The sequence below is a fragment of the Artemia sp. Qi Xiang Cuo genome, chromosome 9 (genome assembly GCF_049724085.1).
Source record: "Artemia sp. Qi Xiang Cuo chromosome 9, ASM4972408v1, whole genome shotgun sequence".
Lineage (NCBI taxonomy): Eukaryota > Metazoa > Arthropoda > Branchiopoda > Anostraca > Artemiidae > Artemia > Artemia sp. Qi Xiang Cuo.
This window is the reverse complement of record NC_142802.1, coordinates 26,237,715-26,253,838: the sequence shown is the minus strand read 5'-3', so window position 1 is coordinate 26,253,838 and position 16,124 is coordinate 26,237,715. Positions and strand designations below refer to the sequence as shown.

Here is a 16,124-nt window from a genome sequence, read left to right as displayed (position 1 = left end):
TTACTTACTAAGACATTAAATCTTTAAATTCTCGATCGAATGAGTCCTCTTTCGATACACCACTCCTTCTGGTTCGATGTGGTCTTCCATGGAAAAAAATAAAACGGATATACATGCGTGACCATACTTCTGGGAAAATAGAGGATTTTGGAATGTTTTAGATAGTAATTTTAGGATTCTTGTACGCGTTATATTTTCTTTTATGATTTCAAGACTTTATCTTTTTAGGTACTGTTTAATGCCTTTTGTATAAATATGTAAATTTGCAACTTATTGCAAATAAATTAAACGCATACCCACCACAAACTGATTTTTCTCCTTCACAAAAAAAATACTTCTGAAAAAATAGAGATTTTTTGATTTTTTAGATAGTAATTTTAGGATTCTTGTGTATAAATATGTAAATATTCAAGGAGCGACACGGCTCAAAAATAACCGAAATTCTAAAAAATGGAATTCTGATATCAATAGATAGATAAAAAGAATTGGCTTGTTATGCTGATTCCAAATATATACAATTCATTAAGTTCAGTGTTACCCATCAAAAACTGCGCGCCTGAGAATATTTGCCTGATTTTCAAAAATGGGGGAAACACCCACTAAAATTCAAGGTATCTTAATGAAAATTACATCATCAGATTCAGCGTACCCGAGAACCCTAATGTGGAAGCTTCAAGCTCCCATCTGCAAAAATGGGGAATTATGTATATTTTCCCAAAGAAAGATCACGGATGCGTGTTTATTTGTTTGTTTTTGTTTTTCATGGGTGATCCTAATGCTGTTTAATGCCTTTTGTATAAATATGTAAATTTTGATATGATAATATCTTTTGATGGGCAAACTAAAAATTGGCCAGTTTTGCGTATTTTGTATTAGCATAAATAGTAGATTTTGTTTCTGCACATATTGCAATTACAATTTTTCTTATTTTTTATAGCTTCGGTTTCTATTGACAAGGGTTGCTGTTTACTTAGATTTTGCTACTGCGAACTGTTTGATTGGGGACTGTCTTAAATTTGAGGGATATTAACACTCCCCCTCAACCCCGGTTGATCAATTAAAGTTTAATATCTATAAACGATGCTTCGAGAATGAAAATCATCCATGATCGGCATTATGTCCTCTAAAACTGAGAAGTTGAATAGAATATTTTATAATCATTCTAGATTGCCTGATTATCTCAGAACTTCAACTCGGTAGCATTTTGACTCTTTTGGAACCACAAATTTAAATATGACTAAACTTGACTTGGGCTCCAAATTTAATTGATGTAAATTCAATTCACCTCCAGTTCACCAGTTGTCTCCTCGACCCCAACAAACTGCTATTAATTTCCATCAAAAGTGTATAATGCAGCAGAAAGCTAGTACTTAATTCTTATTTGATTTTAAATTTTGAAACTTTGACACTATATAGAAATTACGACGAAAGTCAATTGAGAAGTAAAGATCCCATGACGCCCATAGGGGGTATACTATTGGAGCTACTAGCCCCTCAAGACGTTTATTACTGTTCTCGAGATAAATATGCTTGTTCTCAATTTTGGTGTAATTTGAATTATTATCGGGAACCAAAAAGCTCAAATTTATTTCCAAGAAGCCACAATCAAGGCATTATCCCTACAATTATTGTGTTAATTAAAGTCAAGGGTTCTCTTGTAAAAAAAAATGCAGCTCTCGTTTCTTTACGGCTTTCTAGCCCCTCAAGACGTTGTTACGCACATCTGGGTCTTACGCAATACTATAGTACACTTGTGACCCAATTGTTTTTATGTGACGAAATGGCAGAAAACGTCACTTTGACTCTAAAGGCGCTTTAAAACTTTCAGTTTCCATACCAACAAGCCCTTCTCTGATACCGTAGGGCCACTCGCTTGATAGAATCACTTCTAGTGATGAAAAAAAAAAGTATCCGATACGCCCATTTCGTTTTGGCCTTTTGGATTTGATATTATGAAAAAAAAAGCGAAAACAATCTCTAGGAGGTGTTATATTCATTTTGTTGTCTTCATAGCTCTTGTCACTGATGAAAACGAACTGAAACATTATGGGACACAATAAACTATCAAATATGTTTTCATTACTAGGTTTTACGCCTGAAATTCTGAAACAGTAATTCATCAATGGTCAACTGTTGCATGCTAAATATGCCTAATACCAAGCCTAAGTAGGTATTGCGACTACCTTAACTCTTGTAACTGTTATTGAAAATAAGCAAAAAGAACAAACAATGAGACAAAAATGATAGTACATTGGAATCAGTGTTGTTTTGAGTCGAGACATTGAGATGAAATCTGGATTAGGATCAGAATTGAGAAAATTCTGGCATTGTCCTATCATTAGATTGGAATAAAAATTGAGGTGAAAGTTCATGTTTATTTATGTTATATCAAAGATAAGTATTTTAACCTATCGGGTTTCAGGTATCGTCCTTCCGCGATTGTCAATCGACAAGTGCAAGAGTTGAATTCCGATCAGAGTATTCCACTCTCACTAAATTCTGGATCACGGAGGAACATGTTTGAAGGCTTTTGGCGCAGTAACAATTACCCATCTTTGGTAAGTCATGCTTTGCTTTTTACTCACGCTGGTGTTAAGAAAAGCCACTTCATATGGACTAAGAACATCACAGTGCTTTGATGTCCCTGCGGGCTGTGATGGATCTCTAGAGCAGTCAGACGGGGCCTGCGACTTCAGTAAATAGTATTGGAATTTATAGTTTTCCTGACTATATAAAGTAGACAACTGTCTCAGTTTAAGGGATGTTTTTCATTGTATCTCTGGGATTTTATATTAACTCTTTTATCAGACACGTATGCAGTAACTAAGTTATTGAGGTAGGGAATTTGTAAAAAAGAAAAATTAATTTAAAAAATATTTAAAGAAAAGTGTAAGGGAACATAATTTCCCTAAAGCATAGGGAAATTATAAAGACGAATCATGGGACCCATTCATTTAAAGTCACTATTAAAAAATAACGATTTATCCTCAAAATTAGTTTAATTACTTTGATGAAACATTGAAGCTAAACAGGCGAAAATCCTAGCATAATAGTATATGAGAGTATCTATGTTAAAAAAATTACTAGCCATCCGGTAGGGATTTTCTTAATTTTTTGGGGCTAACTAAGTCAATTATGTATCATTTTTTCTGTAAGAGAATTAATTTATTAGAAGACTGAAAAACAGGGAACAAAGTAAGGGTCAGCCGTCAAGTTCTATGGAGCTTATTCGGCTAAAATACGCAATAAATTCGACCATAAAACAACCAAGAGACAGAAACCAAAAACAAAAATTAGGAAAAAAAAGTTACCAAACACATATAGTAACATAACTATCAAAATCCTACTAAGCTTAGCAAATATATACACTATCAAAACAATTGTCATGACTACTTTGGCGACTTAGTGAAGCTAAACGGAGAAAGACATGAAAACAACGTCTCTTTTTTTTAGTACTGTAATTTCCCCGATTCCAATTTCATTTTAGCGCTGCGGTGGCACCAAATATATTTTTACTTAAAAAAAAGGCTATAGCATAAAGCAATTGCTTCTATTTAAATATCACACTCCTAGATGTGACAAAGCAGGATTTAAATTGTTTAAAGTTGTCGAGAGAAATGAATTTGCAGTCTATGTGAAAATTTTCAAAAAAGAACCTTGAATGACTTATTAAAAAGGATTTGAGTTTTTTGGCAAAAAAAAAATTATGTAGATATTCGTCCCTAAGTGGTGCTAAAACTGGGTCGGAATACTGTTATTACTAATTTGTATCTGTAGATTTCTGTAGTGGACTCACAAAACTAAGTTGAGGCTTAGACAGCATAGGCCCATTGCCTCCCCCTCCCCCCCCTCAAAAAAAAAGCCGCTGGGCCATTAGTGCCCCATATTATTGCCCTAGTATTTTGAGATACAGTTTACATATCTTCTTTTTTTTTAGTTAAGAGCCTTTTGTCGTAGTGCCAAGGTGTCCACTATAGTTTCTCCACTCCCACAACCCAATCACTCTAAAGAGAGGGGAGAATCACCTGCGACTCGCCAACCGTCAGTGACTTGGGTTTAATCCTCAAAACCGGTAATAGCAAGAGAACTTCTTCCTCCCATCCCAGATTCCTCCACAAAGGCTGTTTTCTTGTGTCAAGGCCGGTGTTTTATTTGTCGCGGGGGACTAACCCCCTGAGCATGATTTTGATAGGTATTACTGGCTTCAACCCATACAATCCAGGCAACGTATTCCACAAAGCACCTTGCCTCATATCCAGGTACTGGGCTGCACGGTCTATGGCTGGACGGAGCTAGAAATGAGCAATAGTAGGCATCTTCTACCACCCACTACTCTTAGGGGTATCACGAGAAGGTTTTCACTATTACCCCTTGAAATACTACTAAATTTATTTTGAAGTACTTGCAAATCGTTATTTCCGATTAAATAAGAGATACAAGTTTTCTTTTAATGTTCTTCTATTATACTTGTTTTATTTTACTTATTCAGCTTTCTCTATTGTTTTACCAAGTTTTATCTTTTTACTCTAATCTTCTTTGTCGATTTTCGATTTTTTGGCGTTGCCCCGATGCGAATGCCTATACTATTTTTCGAATAAAATTTTCCCCCAAATAAATTAAATGTGTATGTAAATCAAAGTTTAGTTCTGATAAAACAGAATGAATATTTAAAGCCATTGTTAGGATTGAATTTGAAATCTAAATAAGCATTTTGAAAATTAACCATAAAACATTGAATTTCAAATTTTTAGAATATTTTGTTACAAAAATAATGTAGGTATTCGACACCATGGTGGTGCTAAAACCGAATCAGAAAGCTGCATATTAAGTCTAATTTGTTTCCGCCATTATTTTGATAGGGTTTTGGAGTTATTCGTGCACCAAGGCATTTCAGCAACGGTCTTGGTATATTCCCATTTGACATGCCGTCTCTTGGTGCGTTACAATCATTAATAGACAGAAGGACTTTGGCACATAAATACAAAAAGGTGAGTATTTTTTTTTTTTTTTTTTTATTTATTTATTTTTGATTAAACTATGATTTAAATTTATCGTTTAAAGTGTTTAGATCAAAATATAAGATCGAGTCTCGTAATTCTAATTATTGTCTGAAAGAATCGACCTCTGAATTTATACTTGGCATCGAAAGCTCAAGCTTCATAGCCCCTCGTTTCTGCAAGTAGGAAAAAGAGATATAGTACGTTTTCACAAAATAGAAACATTAAATGCAACTCGAGAACTTAAAAAAAAAAATGCCGAGAAAAGGGATTGCGCCGTATCTATCCAGGGAGTACAATTTCACAGGCCAAATTTCCAATGTGCGCATGTTTCATTAGCCTCTATATTAATGCGCATGATCGTTCTTCAGGAGTAAGTACCTAAACGTGTTGCCTAAAAGCTTTTCGTACAGAGAAAGGAAAGTACTTTAATGTCTTTCGTTTTGCTTGGAATTGAAGATAAATCTGTGAGATAAATTGCTAGGAAAGTAGAAAAACTAGTATTCTTTTCCAAAATGATAGAGCTATTTTCCACATATCAAAAACGCAAGCAAATTTGAGTTTGTCGAATAAAGTATGATTTTGTGTTTCGTAATTTAAAAAGGCTCAGGTATAAATATGGGACAACCATGTTAATCATGTGATCTACATGCTGCCGGTTCATCAAGAGTAAACATGGTTCAAGAAATGACATTTTTCAATGAACAATTGAACTGCCTAGTTTAGAAATTTAATGTTTACATTTTTGTGTTATTATGCTTTTCATTTGATATTACGATATATGCATTGCGGCATATATGTATATCCCTAAATGTGGAGGGGGGTCCATTAATCAAAGATGGTCAGAGAACAAATCACAAATGAAAAAAAGTCTTATTCTTCCCTAATTCAAAACCTTTCAGGCTTTTGTTTCTAAAAGTGGTAAATTAAATGCAAATTTTTTTTTGTTCACTTATCATTCTTAGCCTTATGTATGAGAAAGGCCCATACTGTTTTTGTTCTTTGGTGTTCTGTATACTTTTTCACTATCGACAAGCTCAAACAAGCTAGGGTTCTTGAGCAAACAATTTCAGCCATAAACAATTTTAGAGTACAAAATATTGTCCAGCCATTAATCTTCAGCCCTTTTGTTTTAATTCTAATTATCTAATTATCTGCTTTAGTTTTGATTATCTTCTGTTTTAATACATTTAAATTAGTGTGAGTGCTTCAGCTGATATGACATGTATCTTGATCTGCGCTTATTCCAATAACTTATTCTCGGAGTGAGCTGGGTGGGCAGTCCCTTGGGGAGGAGAACGCAGGGCTAGATAATAATTGTCACCATGGCTGCGTTTACGTCTGCAACTACGTAGCATTTGGCGACTCTATTGGGCGAATGAATAAATTACTTACTCTATCATGTGTTGTATCGAATTTTTTAAAGTTAAGCATGAGAGTTGTGGGGACCAGGTACTGGAAAGAATAAATTCCAATGCCTGAAACATAAATATAACACCATGAAGAAAGGATGGCAGATTACCAAAGATGGTCCTTTTCGACCATCCCTCTAAGGCCAAACAAAAAGCAGTTGTCCCCGAATGGGATGGGAAGATGTCGTCAAAAAGGATTTGAAGGAATTTGAAGGAAATTGGGACTTCTTGGGAAAGCGTAAAGAGGGAACCTTTGAATAGATTGGGATGGAGGAGCACTTAGCGGGGCTGTGTTGGCCTCAGGTAGCTCTTTGCTGCACTGAGTTGTTAGTAGTAGTATTATGGTGGTATTAAAATGTGGAAATAAATTATCTATAATTAAAACTGTTTATAATTATCTATAGTCTTAAATAAATGATTTAAATATATGAAATGTTCCTTAATTGCATGTCTAGCTTTTTTCCTGGCTCTAATGTTGAATATTCTATTTCTATATTCTATTTTCAGTTTTATCCCCTTTTCACTATCGTCGGATACTCTTTGGTAACAAGGGCTGCTTAGAATGTGCTATCCCCATAAGCCCCTAAATTTGGCAAATAATATTAAATAAGAGGGTTAGTTGTTGTAATCTAGATTGAGTAGGCTACTGATTCGAAAAAAAAAATTCTGATTTGAAAGTTTAATTCAAAATGAAAAAAAGTCTTGTGAAATTTCTGGGGAACCTTGACTTTTTTAACTTCATTACTATCTTCCAGGTATCGAAAGAGACGGATGATACTGAGAAATGCACAATTTGTCTCTGTGATTTTGAAGAAGAAGAAGATGTTAGGTATATTATTTTCTTTCTATGATTTTTATTAATATGGCTGTATTTCATTTCTACCTTTGGCAACACTTGTAGGCCTTGCTCTGCCCAGTTTTAGTGATTATAAAAAGCTTGGAGTATAAACGTGCAAGCTGGGAAGACTGCCCTGTCTCCAGTTAACCTCATGCTCTATAGCCTAAATTTTACAATGCAGTATAAAAATTTGAAATTGTCTTTTTTTTTCTTTTTTTGTATTTACTTTTAATCCACAAACAGTTGTACTATGGTTTTTCTTTTGTTTGGGTCTGCAATTAAGGAAAAAAATTGATGTCGAACGCTTAACTTTCAACTGTTCATGTTTGCGAGAGGGATGGTGTTGGAACCCTTGGTCCCAGTTTTGTCAGATAAATGTCCCTCCCAGATTCATTTCTTTGGGCCCCTTAATTATTTTCCTTCTTTAAGTAATAAATATTAATTTTCCTATTATTTTTTGACGCCATTTTGGGTTCTCTTAACTGCTTACGTGCTTAATAGACCACGAGGGAAAAACTGCACAGTTAGGGCGGTTGACCAGTAAATTAGTAGTCCTGGGATTGGATGGAAAGATTCTTTACCACCCCTAGTAACCCCCACCGCGTGCTGCGGCTAGCAGGCTGAGAGGAAAAGTCCATTTTTTAGTTAGTTCTTTTTATACAGCGTGAGTGTTAATACAGTAAGCCTTTTCTATGTACTCTTTAAACTTTTCAGCTTAGGTCGAATCTAAAAGAGTTAATTAGAAATCTTATCGGTAAACTTTGGCTTTAAATGTGGCCATAGACCATCCGATCACGTTAGTATAAAGGAACCGTTGGAGTAACCGCGGAAATCCCACTAATTTGGGGCCAAAGAGGGATCGTCCCCCTCCAGTAAGTGGCATAGCAACTCTTTGCGCCATTTTTGCCTTACGAAGTGGTGACCCCGCACAATAAATTTCCAATAGATGGGGACAGCATTTGTTTTTGACTAACCATGTTCTTCTAAGCGTCTTATTAGCCAGGTGAGACGCAGGAATAGGATTGAACTAATTGACCGAGCATGGCTGAGCAATCGGCTAAATGGAGCGAAATCGGATTTAAGTAATGAGCTGAAATTTTTAATAAAATGTATAAATATGTCTACTTACGGAAGGATGTTTAGTTTCTGCATTTTTTTATTTTTTATTATTACTATTATTATTAGAAAGAAGTTTTGTCGAATGCGAGTTTTAATGCTGAATTAGACGTAAAATCAGATATGTGTCTAGAATCCCCTGTTTTGTGTAATGCATAGAAGGCAAAAGCAGAATCAAAATTTTAGGCAAAAACACAACTTCATAGTCACCTTAACTGACAATAGATCAATAAGCCCGAAAGTATTGATTGTAGTTTAGCACTCGATGTGTTTGATGACTCAATCTGGTCATTTTGTTCTAAACAGTGCCGTAATTTTTATTTATCTCAACAAAGGTTTGGGATCTCTAAGAGGAGCTGACGGAATAAAGAGTATATTCATAGGAATCTTACAATCAGTTGGGATGTGGGTGCAGTTTTTTTTTTAGCTCCGTTTCTTTAGCCTTGTTTAGTCTAAATCTTCTCATGTTTTTGTCTTGCAAAAATAAATTTTAAAAATATTAACATACCATTGAAATTGTGAATGGAATTCTATTTGTTATTTGTCTTCAACATAGACAAATCATTTAATACTAAACTACAGACAACATTTGTTTTTGTGAACAGCCTGTCCTTTTTCTTCCATGCCACCAGAAAAGATTTCCTAACATGCATGAAGCAGGGAAAACTGGCTATGTAGCTCCTCATTTCTAATACCTCCGTTGATTGTCGTCATTCTTGTTTAATGCGTTTGTACTAGATGAGGCGTTGATGTAATATGAATTAAACTGGCTATGCAGCTCCTCATTTCTAATACCTCCGTTGATTGTCGTCATTATTGTTTAATGCGTTTGTACTAGATGAGGCGTTGATGTAATATGAATTAAACTGGCTATGCAGCTCCTCATTTCTAATACCTCCGTTGATTGTCGTCATTCTTGTTTAATGCGTTTGTACTAGATGAGGCGTTGATGTAATATGAATTAAACTGGCTATGCAGCTCCTCATTTCTAATACCTCCGTTGATTGTCGTCATTCTTGTTTAATGCGTTTGTACTAGATGAGGCGTTGATGTAATAATAATTAAACTGGCTATGCAGCTCCTCATTTCTAATACCTCCGTTGATTGTCGTCATTCTTGTTTAATGCGTTTGTACTAGATGAGGCGTTGATGTAATATGAATTAAACTGGCTATGTAGCTCCTCATTTCTAATACCTCCGTTGATTGTCGTCATTCTTGTTTAATGCGTTTGTACTAGATGAGGCGTTGATGTAATATGAATTAAACTGGCTATGCAGCTCCTCATTTCTAATACCTCCGTTGATTGTCGTCATTCTTGTTTAATGCGTTTTTACTAGATGAGGCGTTGATGTAATATGAATTAAACTGGCTATGCAGCTCCTCATTTCTAATACCTCCGTTGATTGTCGTCATTCTTGTTTAATGCGTTTGTACTAGATGAGGCGTTGATGTAATATGAATTAAACTGGCTATGCAGCTCCTCATTTCTAATACCTCCGTTGATTGTCGTCATTCTTGTTTAATGCGTTTGTACTAGATGAGGCGTTGATGTAATATTAATTAAACTGGCTATGCAGCTCCTCATTTCTAATACCTCCGTTGATTGTCGTCATTCTTGTTTAATGCGTTTGTACTAGATGAGGCGTTGATGTAATATGAATTAAACTGGCTATGCAGCTCCTCATTTCTAATACCTCCGTTGATTGTCGTCATTCTTGTTTAATGCGTAGTGGCTGTTACCGGATCGCGTGTGCAATGTCTTTTCGACATTATTTGGTATCTATTCAGATAATAAATCTATGGACTCCAGTCAGCTTTTTAGAGTTATAGTGTCAAGGTGACTCTTTTAATATTCGGTCTTTTTTATAATCTTTTTCAAGTTTTTTTTTACTTCTGAAATTGTGTAATTTTTTGTTGTAATCATTTTTTACTGAGACAGGTGGTTGTGGTTAAATGTTTATTGGCTTGTTTGTTGGTTCTTTTTGTTCGGGTCGGGTTTTTTCGTTTTTTTTCTGGGGAGATTGGATATTGATGACAGATTGTAATACCTTCGAAGATTTGAAGGGAAGTAAAATTTCTAGTATCTATTTGTAGTAAAAAAAAAGAGATCATGTTACAGTGGAGAACCGACTTCTTCCATTCTTTGTGGCAAAAGAACTATTTGACTAAAATGCTATGGAGTGTAGAATCTGAAACGGAAAATCAGTTAAAGCCATGTATACATAGTGTGTTGCCACGTGGTGTCCGAACAACCTATTCGCCCCTAAATATTTATACCCTGTATGTTAAATGATGGGTTAATATTTAGAATTTTTTCAGAATTAATAACAATAACCAAGTATTAAGGCGAGGTCGATGGGTTTTCTTTTTTGGGAAAGGGGCGTGTGCACAAAGCTTAAAAAATATTTTAGGGCTCAATTATCCAACTTTGTTCTAACTTCCTTTTTCATTGCAAAATAGAAGAAAATATGGTATATATCCTCTCTTCTCTTTTCTGAATCGTGGGTGTACTTATGTAGTAGCCTATGTCCTGTTTAAAAAAACAAAACAATTCTTTGTACTATATTTGTTGCTTAGATTAGCTCTTGTTATTGTTACGTACAAGCCTTGCCGCAGACTTAAAAAAAAGGCTAGTACTTCATCTCCTTCTTTCATAAATACCTTCTTTTTAAGTGACAGTAAATATTGCTATCGAACCAAATTACTAATATAAATTTTACTTTTTTTTCCAGACGTTTGCCATGTATGCATCTATATCATATTCCCTGTGTTGATCGGTGGCTGTCAAGCAATAAGCGATGCCCCATATGCCGTGTGGATATTGAAACGGAGCCAACTTTTGAATCTTGACCCTGGGGCGTTAATTGTAATCTCCTATAGTGTGTTTTCGTTAAGCTTACATTCTGAAAATTAAGTCGCCTGTGCCTTTTTGTTTTCCTTTGTTTAGAAGCGATAAAAACGTGTGTATTCTATTTTATTCTTTTTAAAATTGTTTGTTTTATTTCTAAGAAAAAAAGTATTTGCTTGTTTGATTTGTAAATTTGTATTATGTAGCCGTGGTAAATAATGGAAGATATATTAGCTACCTTGCTTTGCACTACCCTTAAATTTTAGTAAACAAAACTTTATTACGAAAAAAATAGAGAGAAAATATAGTATCTTAAATTAGGCTATCCATGAGCAAAACAGTCGCTATATAAAAAGAAAGTCGGACAAATGTGATTTCAAGTTAATATCAAAGGATGTTAGGCAGTCTCCACGACAACTAAAATGGCGATAAATAAAATCCAGGACAAATAAATTTATTGTAAATTTAAATAAAAATTGTACGTCTATAGGTTTTTTACTGACCAAATCTATTTGCAGGGGCGATAGTAGTCTGCCTCCAGTACAAATAAAATTGAGGATAAATAAAACCCGGGTAAAAAACTTGTTATAAAAGAAAAATATAAAAAAAGAAGCGTTTGGGTTTTTAATTAGGTCATTAAACTATCCAAAATCAAAGGAGTCACCACAGAAAAATAGTTCAGACAAAATGTGGTTTCAAGTTATTATCAATGGATGGTAGGCTGCCTTCAGGACAAATAAAATTGAGAAAAAAAAAGATTCAGGACAAATAAAGTTTTATTGCGAAAATAAAAATTTGACGTGTATGGATTCTCATACTTACCACATCGATTGACGAAGGTTGGTGGTATGCTGCCTACAGGACAATTACAATTTAGGATAAATAAAATCCAGGACAAATGAAAATTACACGTCTATGACTTTTTATACTTGCCAAATCCATTTCCGTGGGTCGATAGGAACGTTTAACTTAATCAGAAACATCGATTTTTGCAATTCATAAAACAAACAATGTAAGAAATTTGAAAATGGTGGTCTTGGAGTGCTTTTGAGACTCGGTGAGAATGTACTCATGGAGATAATCTGGCTCCAAGTTTGTTGTACTTTAGAAAAAAAATTATTGTTTGTTAAAAAAAAAAAATCCGTAGTTAAGAACCGCCATTTTCGTAAAGTAAGGAATGATGATTGTGTCATTAATTATCACTTTCATCGTATTTGCGATTTTGAGTCATAGAGGAATAAATATTAAAATAAAAACATTGTAATACTGTTCTTCTAAAAATATTATATAATGTTTGCTTGCCAAATATCTTGGTTTTACCATTAATATTTGTTTGAAGGTCAATTTTCCTATGAACATGTTGCGTTGATGAAGTGCTTTGACCCTAAACCATCAAATATCAATAGAAATTAGGCTTAATATTTGTTGCATATGACGGCCTCGTATACTGTATTTGTTTCAAAACTGAAATAGAACATAACTTGTTTTGATTTCTTACAACTATATTTTTCGTTCGATCTAGGCATTTGTCCAAATAGCATATTTTTCTGCTTTTTAAACTTCGTGTCCACAAAAGGTACTTGGAGTTCCCTCCAAGAATAATTAGAAAAGTTTGAAGCACAGTTTACACTACTTTCTCAGCCTAGAGTGTCGTTGCCCCTTAGAGGATCACAATCGCATCCTTAGAGCATTTCCAGAGACTTAGATCCTTAGAGGTAGTGCTAATATTGTACAATACTAATGTTACCAATTACCCTGATTTTGCCTTGTTAATACAGTAATAAAATGCCAAAAGAGGCCAAACGTTAGATGGTGTTAATGATTTTTGTTTGTCGGCACAAGAGCAAGTTTCCACTCTTATATATTGCCCGTGCTCTTTGAAAATGACATTAGTGCCCCATACTGGAACTTTCTTTTTTTTTCGATTTTTAGTACTTTATAAAAAAAAATTAGTGAATCATCATGAACACTAAGTCCTAGTAGATTTATTAATACATCCAGTCTTCGTACAGCATTAGAAAACTAATTTACCACGCACTTTGTAGATGCATGGAACAAGATTTGATGCATTGAACATAATAAAATTGGTAAATTTACTATTAACTATTTCCCAAATTTAATAAAATTTGAGAAAATTGGAAGCAAATTATTTTCTCGACAATACAAATTTCAAGTAAAATTGTTACAGCTAATCACAACAAAAAACTAGTAACTGCACTAAAATATGGGTATTTTGCTGTGACAATTAATAAAATTCAGATTTTATTTTACTATATATTTTCATAAAATTACTCAATGATCTTTACAGAGCTCTTAGTTGCGAGCCGTAGAACCTTATGAACTATTGTACAAACCTACGTGTCGGATAGGGCTAAACGAGTATCTACACTCGAGGTAAATATAGCTAAGAAATTGACACAATTGCTGTTTCGGCCTCAGGCGGCTTTATTTTGTGATAAGTTAAGATTTTTATCTCTTCCGTATATTTCTTAAATTAAGTGTCGTACTCTATTTTGCCGACTCAGTCTTGTTATGGCTGTCCATTCATATTAGTAATATTTTGTTTTTCCTATTGAAAAAACATTTGTTGAATATCAAGAAAATTTGGATTTGCTGCAAGTTGTGTGTTCTACTTTGATCGTTTTAATAAAATTGGAATTTTCATAGAGCTTTAGAAATATTATTGATATTGAATGAGAATCGTGAAAATGTTCTCTGATAACTGGGAGAAAATGATAAGGTAAAATAGCTAATGAGAAATAAGACGTTGAAACTAGCCATTGAAGGACTATTCTTAACAGAACAATGTATCAAAAAATGTACGTTTTACTTTGTTTCTATGAGAGAATATATATTATACGCTACGACAATGACATATTAAAACGTAAACCCCGTATAATTCCTTTCGTCAAGGGTAGATCTGTAAATTTCAGATAGTTTCTGAATTATTGGCCTTGTCTCAGGGACGGATCCAGGATTTTTTTTTTGGGGGGGGTGGGGGGGGGGCAAAATAGGTTGATCCGATAAACTCGCGTTAGGAGCAAGTTTTATTAAAGCAAACTTTAGTTAATTAATTAAATTACACTACTTTAGACTAAGGGGGGGGGGCCCTCGCCCCCTGGATCCGTCACTGCCTTGTCTACCTATATAGCGGTCATTCACTTCTGAAATAAGGAAACTTTTTTTTCTGAAAAAGCTTCGTAGGTCGAAATTCTCGGTATATCAGAAGCGAAACTACGGCTAAGAGTGAAAACAATGCTATGATTTTTTTTTCTTATATAAACTAACGCCTGTACTACAAATAGGATTTGTCTTGGCTTCTTAACGAGTTTGCCTTCATTTTAACTTTGTATTTTGCCTCAGTTACTACATTTTACTGTTTTGATAGGTGGGAAAGGCAGGAGGTATGTAGGCAGGGAATAGGGATCATGATGAATAAGGAAGCTGTCAAGTCTTGTTTAAGCTGGGAAGGTATTAATAATTGAATGCTAGTCGCTCATTTTATGGCTAGAAACAGGAGGGTATCAGTCATAGTTGTATATACCCCTGTAGAATCGACTGATGGAGATAGTAGTGACTCAGATAAGTTTTACTTACAGCTACAGGAAGAAAAAGACAGTCCTAGGTAGAATTATGGCATGGTTACTAGGATGTTTTAGTGCCCAGTTCGGTAGAAGTAGGGATAGATGGTATCCTAGCCTTAGTAAATATAGTATGGGAAAAGAAAACAGTAATAACCGCAGACCGCTGCAATTTTGTATGTATAACAATCTAGTTATAACCAATACAGTATTTGGCCATAAAATAGCCCATAAGTTAACGTGGTATTAATATGATGGTAAGACAACTAATCTTATTGATTGTGCTATTGTAAACCGAAGACTGGCAGGATCGATACAAGATACTAGGGTATATATGAGTGCTGTTAACGATGTTAAAAGTAAAGATCATCTAGTAGTGTCTAGAGTTAATTTAAGACTGAAATTCTACCTTCCACGTTGGTAGACTCCAGGATGAGAGTTTGAGAGGAACTTTCCAGGAATAGTTGAATACTAAATTGGAGAGTCTAAAACTTGACAGTGTAAAAGATGCATGGAATAATTTCTGGGAAATAATTTGTGAAATCGATGATGGTGTCTTTGAGAAGAAAGTTAGGAACGCAGCTAAGAATATTAGTGAAGCTGCATTGTTTAATAGAGAGGAGCAGGGGCCTGTTCAAGAATTATTTGAGTAATAGATCCTGTGAAAATAAGAAGAAAGTAAAGAAAGTGGAGAAAGCGTTAAAATGAGGTTTAGACACGTGTTAAGTGAAGGCCACGGATAAAATTGCTGAAGATTTGGAAGATGCAGCCAGACGGCAAATATGTTAAATATGTTACTGGCACGTTAGTAAATTGAGAGGAAGCAATCTGGACTTGTCCCAGTGAAAGATAGGAACGGAGCCACAATTAGTGAGAAGGAAAGAATTAAAGAGAGATGGGTAGGACCTGTTGAGAATGTGCTAAACCGTTATAGATCTACAGGAAAAGATATAGAAAAAAAATGAAAAAGTTTGTGACTCTTCGGCTGTGAAGAAATATTTTTTTTTGAGGAAGAATTAGTGACAGTACTAAAAGCATTATTATAATAATAAGACTCCAGGTGCTTATAGTGTTGTAAATGAGTTTTTTAATTGTGGTCGTTGTGAGGTTGAAGATAAGTTTCTGAAGATTATTAATATGGTTTTTGAAAAGGGGGAAATACCTAGAGACTTCAGGAAAACTAATTAAACCCCTCCATAAGAACAGTGATTCGATTGAGTGTGGTAATTATAGAGCCATTAGCCTGGTTTCTGTAGGAAGCAAATTATTTATCGTGATTATACTTTTTAGACTTAGAGATGCTGTAGATAAAGTTTTAAGAGAGAAAAAGT

The 16,124-nt window shown here is 34.5% G+C and overlaps 1 protein-coding gene across 5 annotated transcripts in view; it reads left to right on the top strand.

Moving 5' to 3' along the window:
* LOC148948496 (uncharacterized) overlaps positions 1 to 11,391 on the top strand; it is a 46,088-nt gene extending 34,697 nt beyond the window's left edge. For all 5 annotated transcript variants that reach the window (XM_089094421.1, XM_089094423.1, XM_089094426.1 and 2 more), the window contains exons 5-8: positions 2,423 to 2,558; positions 4,860 to 4,988; positions 7,165 to 7,238; positions 11,097 to 11,391. In XM_089094421.1, coding sequence (XP_088950547.1) covers positions 2,423 to 2,558; positions 4,860 to 4,988; positions 7,165 to 7,238; positions 11,097 to 11,214 — 457 coding nt within the window. In that variant the 3' untranslated portion in view covers positions 11,215 to 11,391. The remainder of the gene's footprint in view (positions 1 to 2,422; positions 2,559 to 4,859; positions 4,989 to 7,164; positions 7,239 to 11,096) is intronic.
* The last annotated feature ends 4,733 nt before the right edge of the window (positions 11,392 to 16,124 follow it).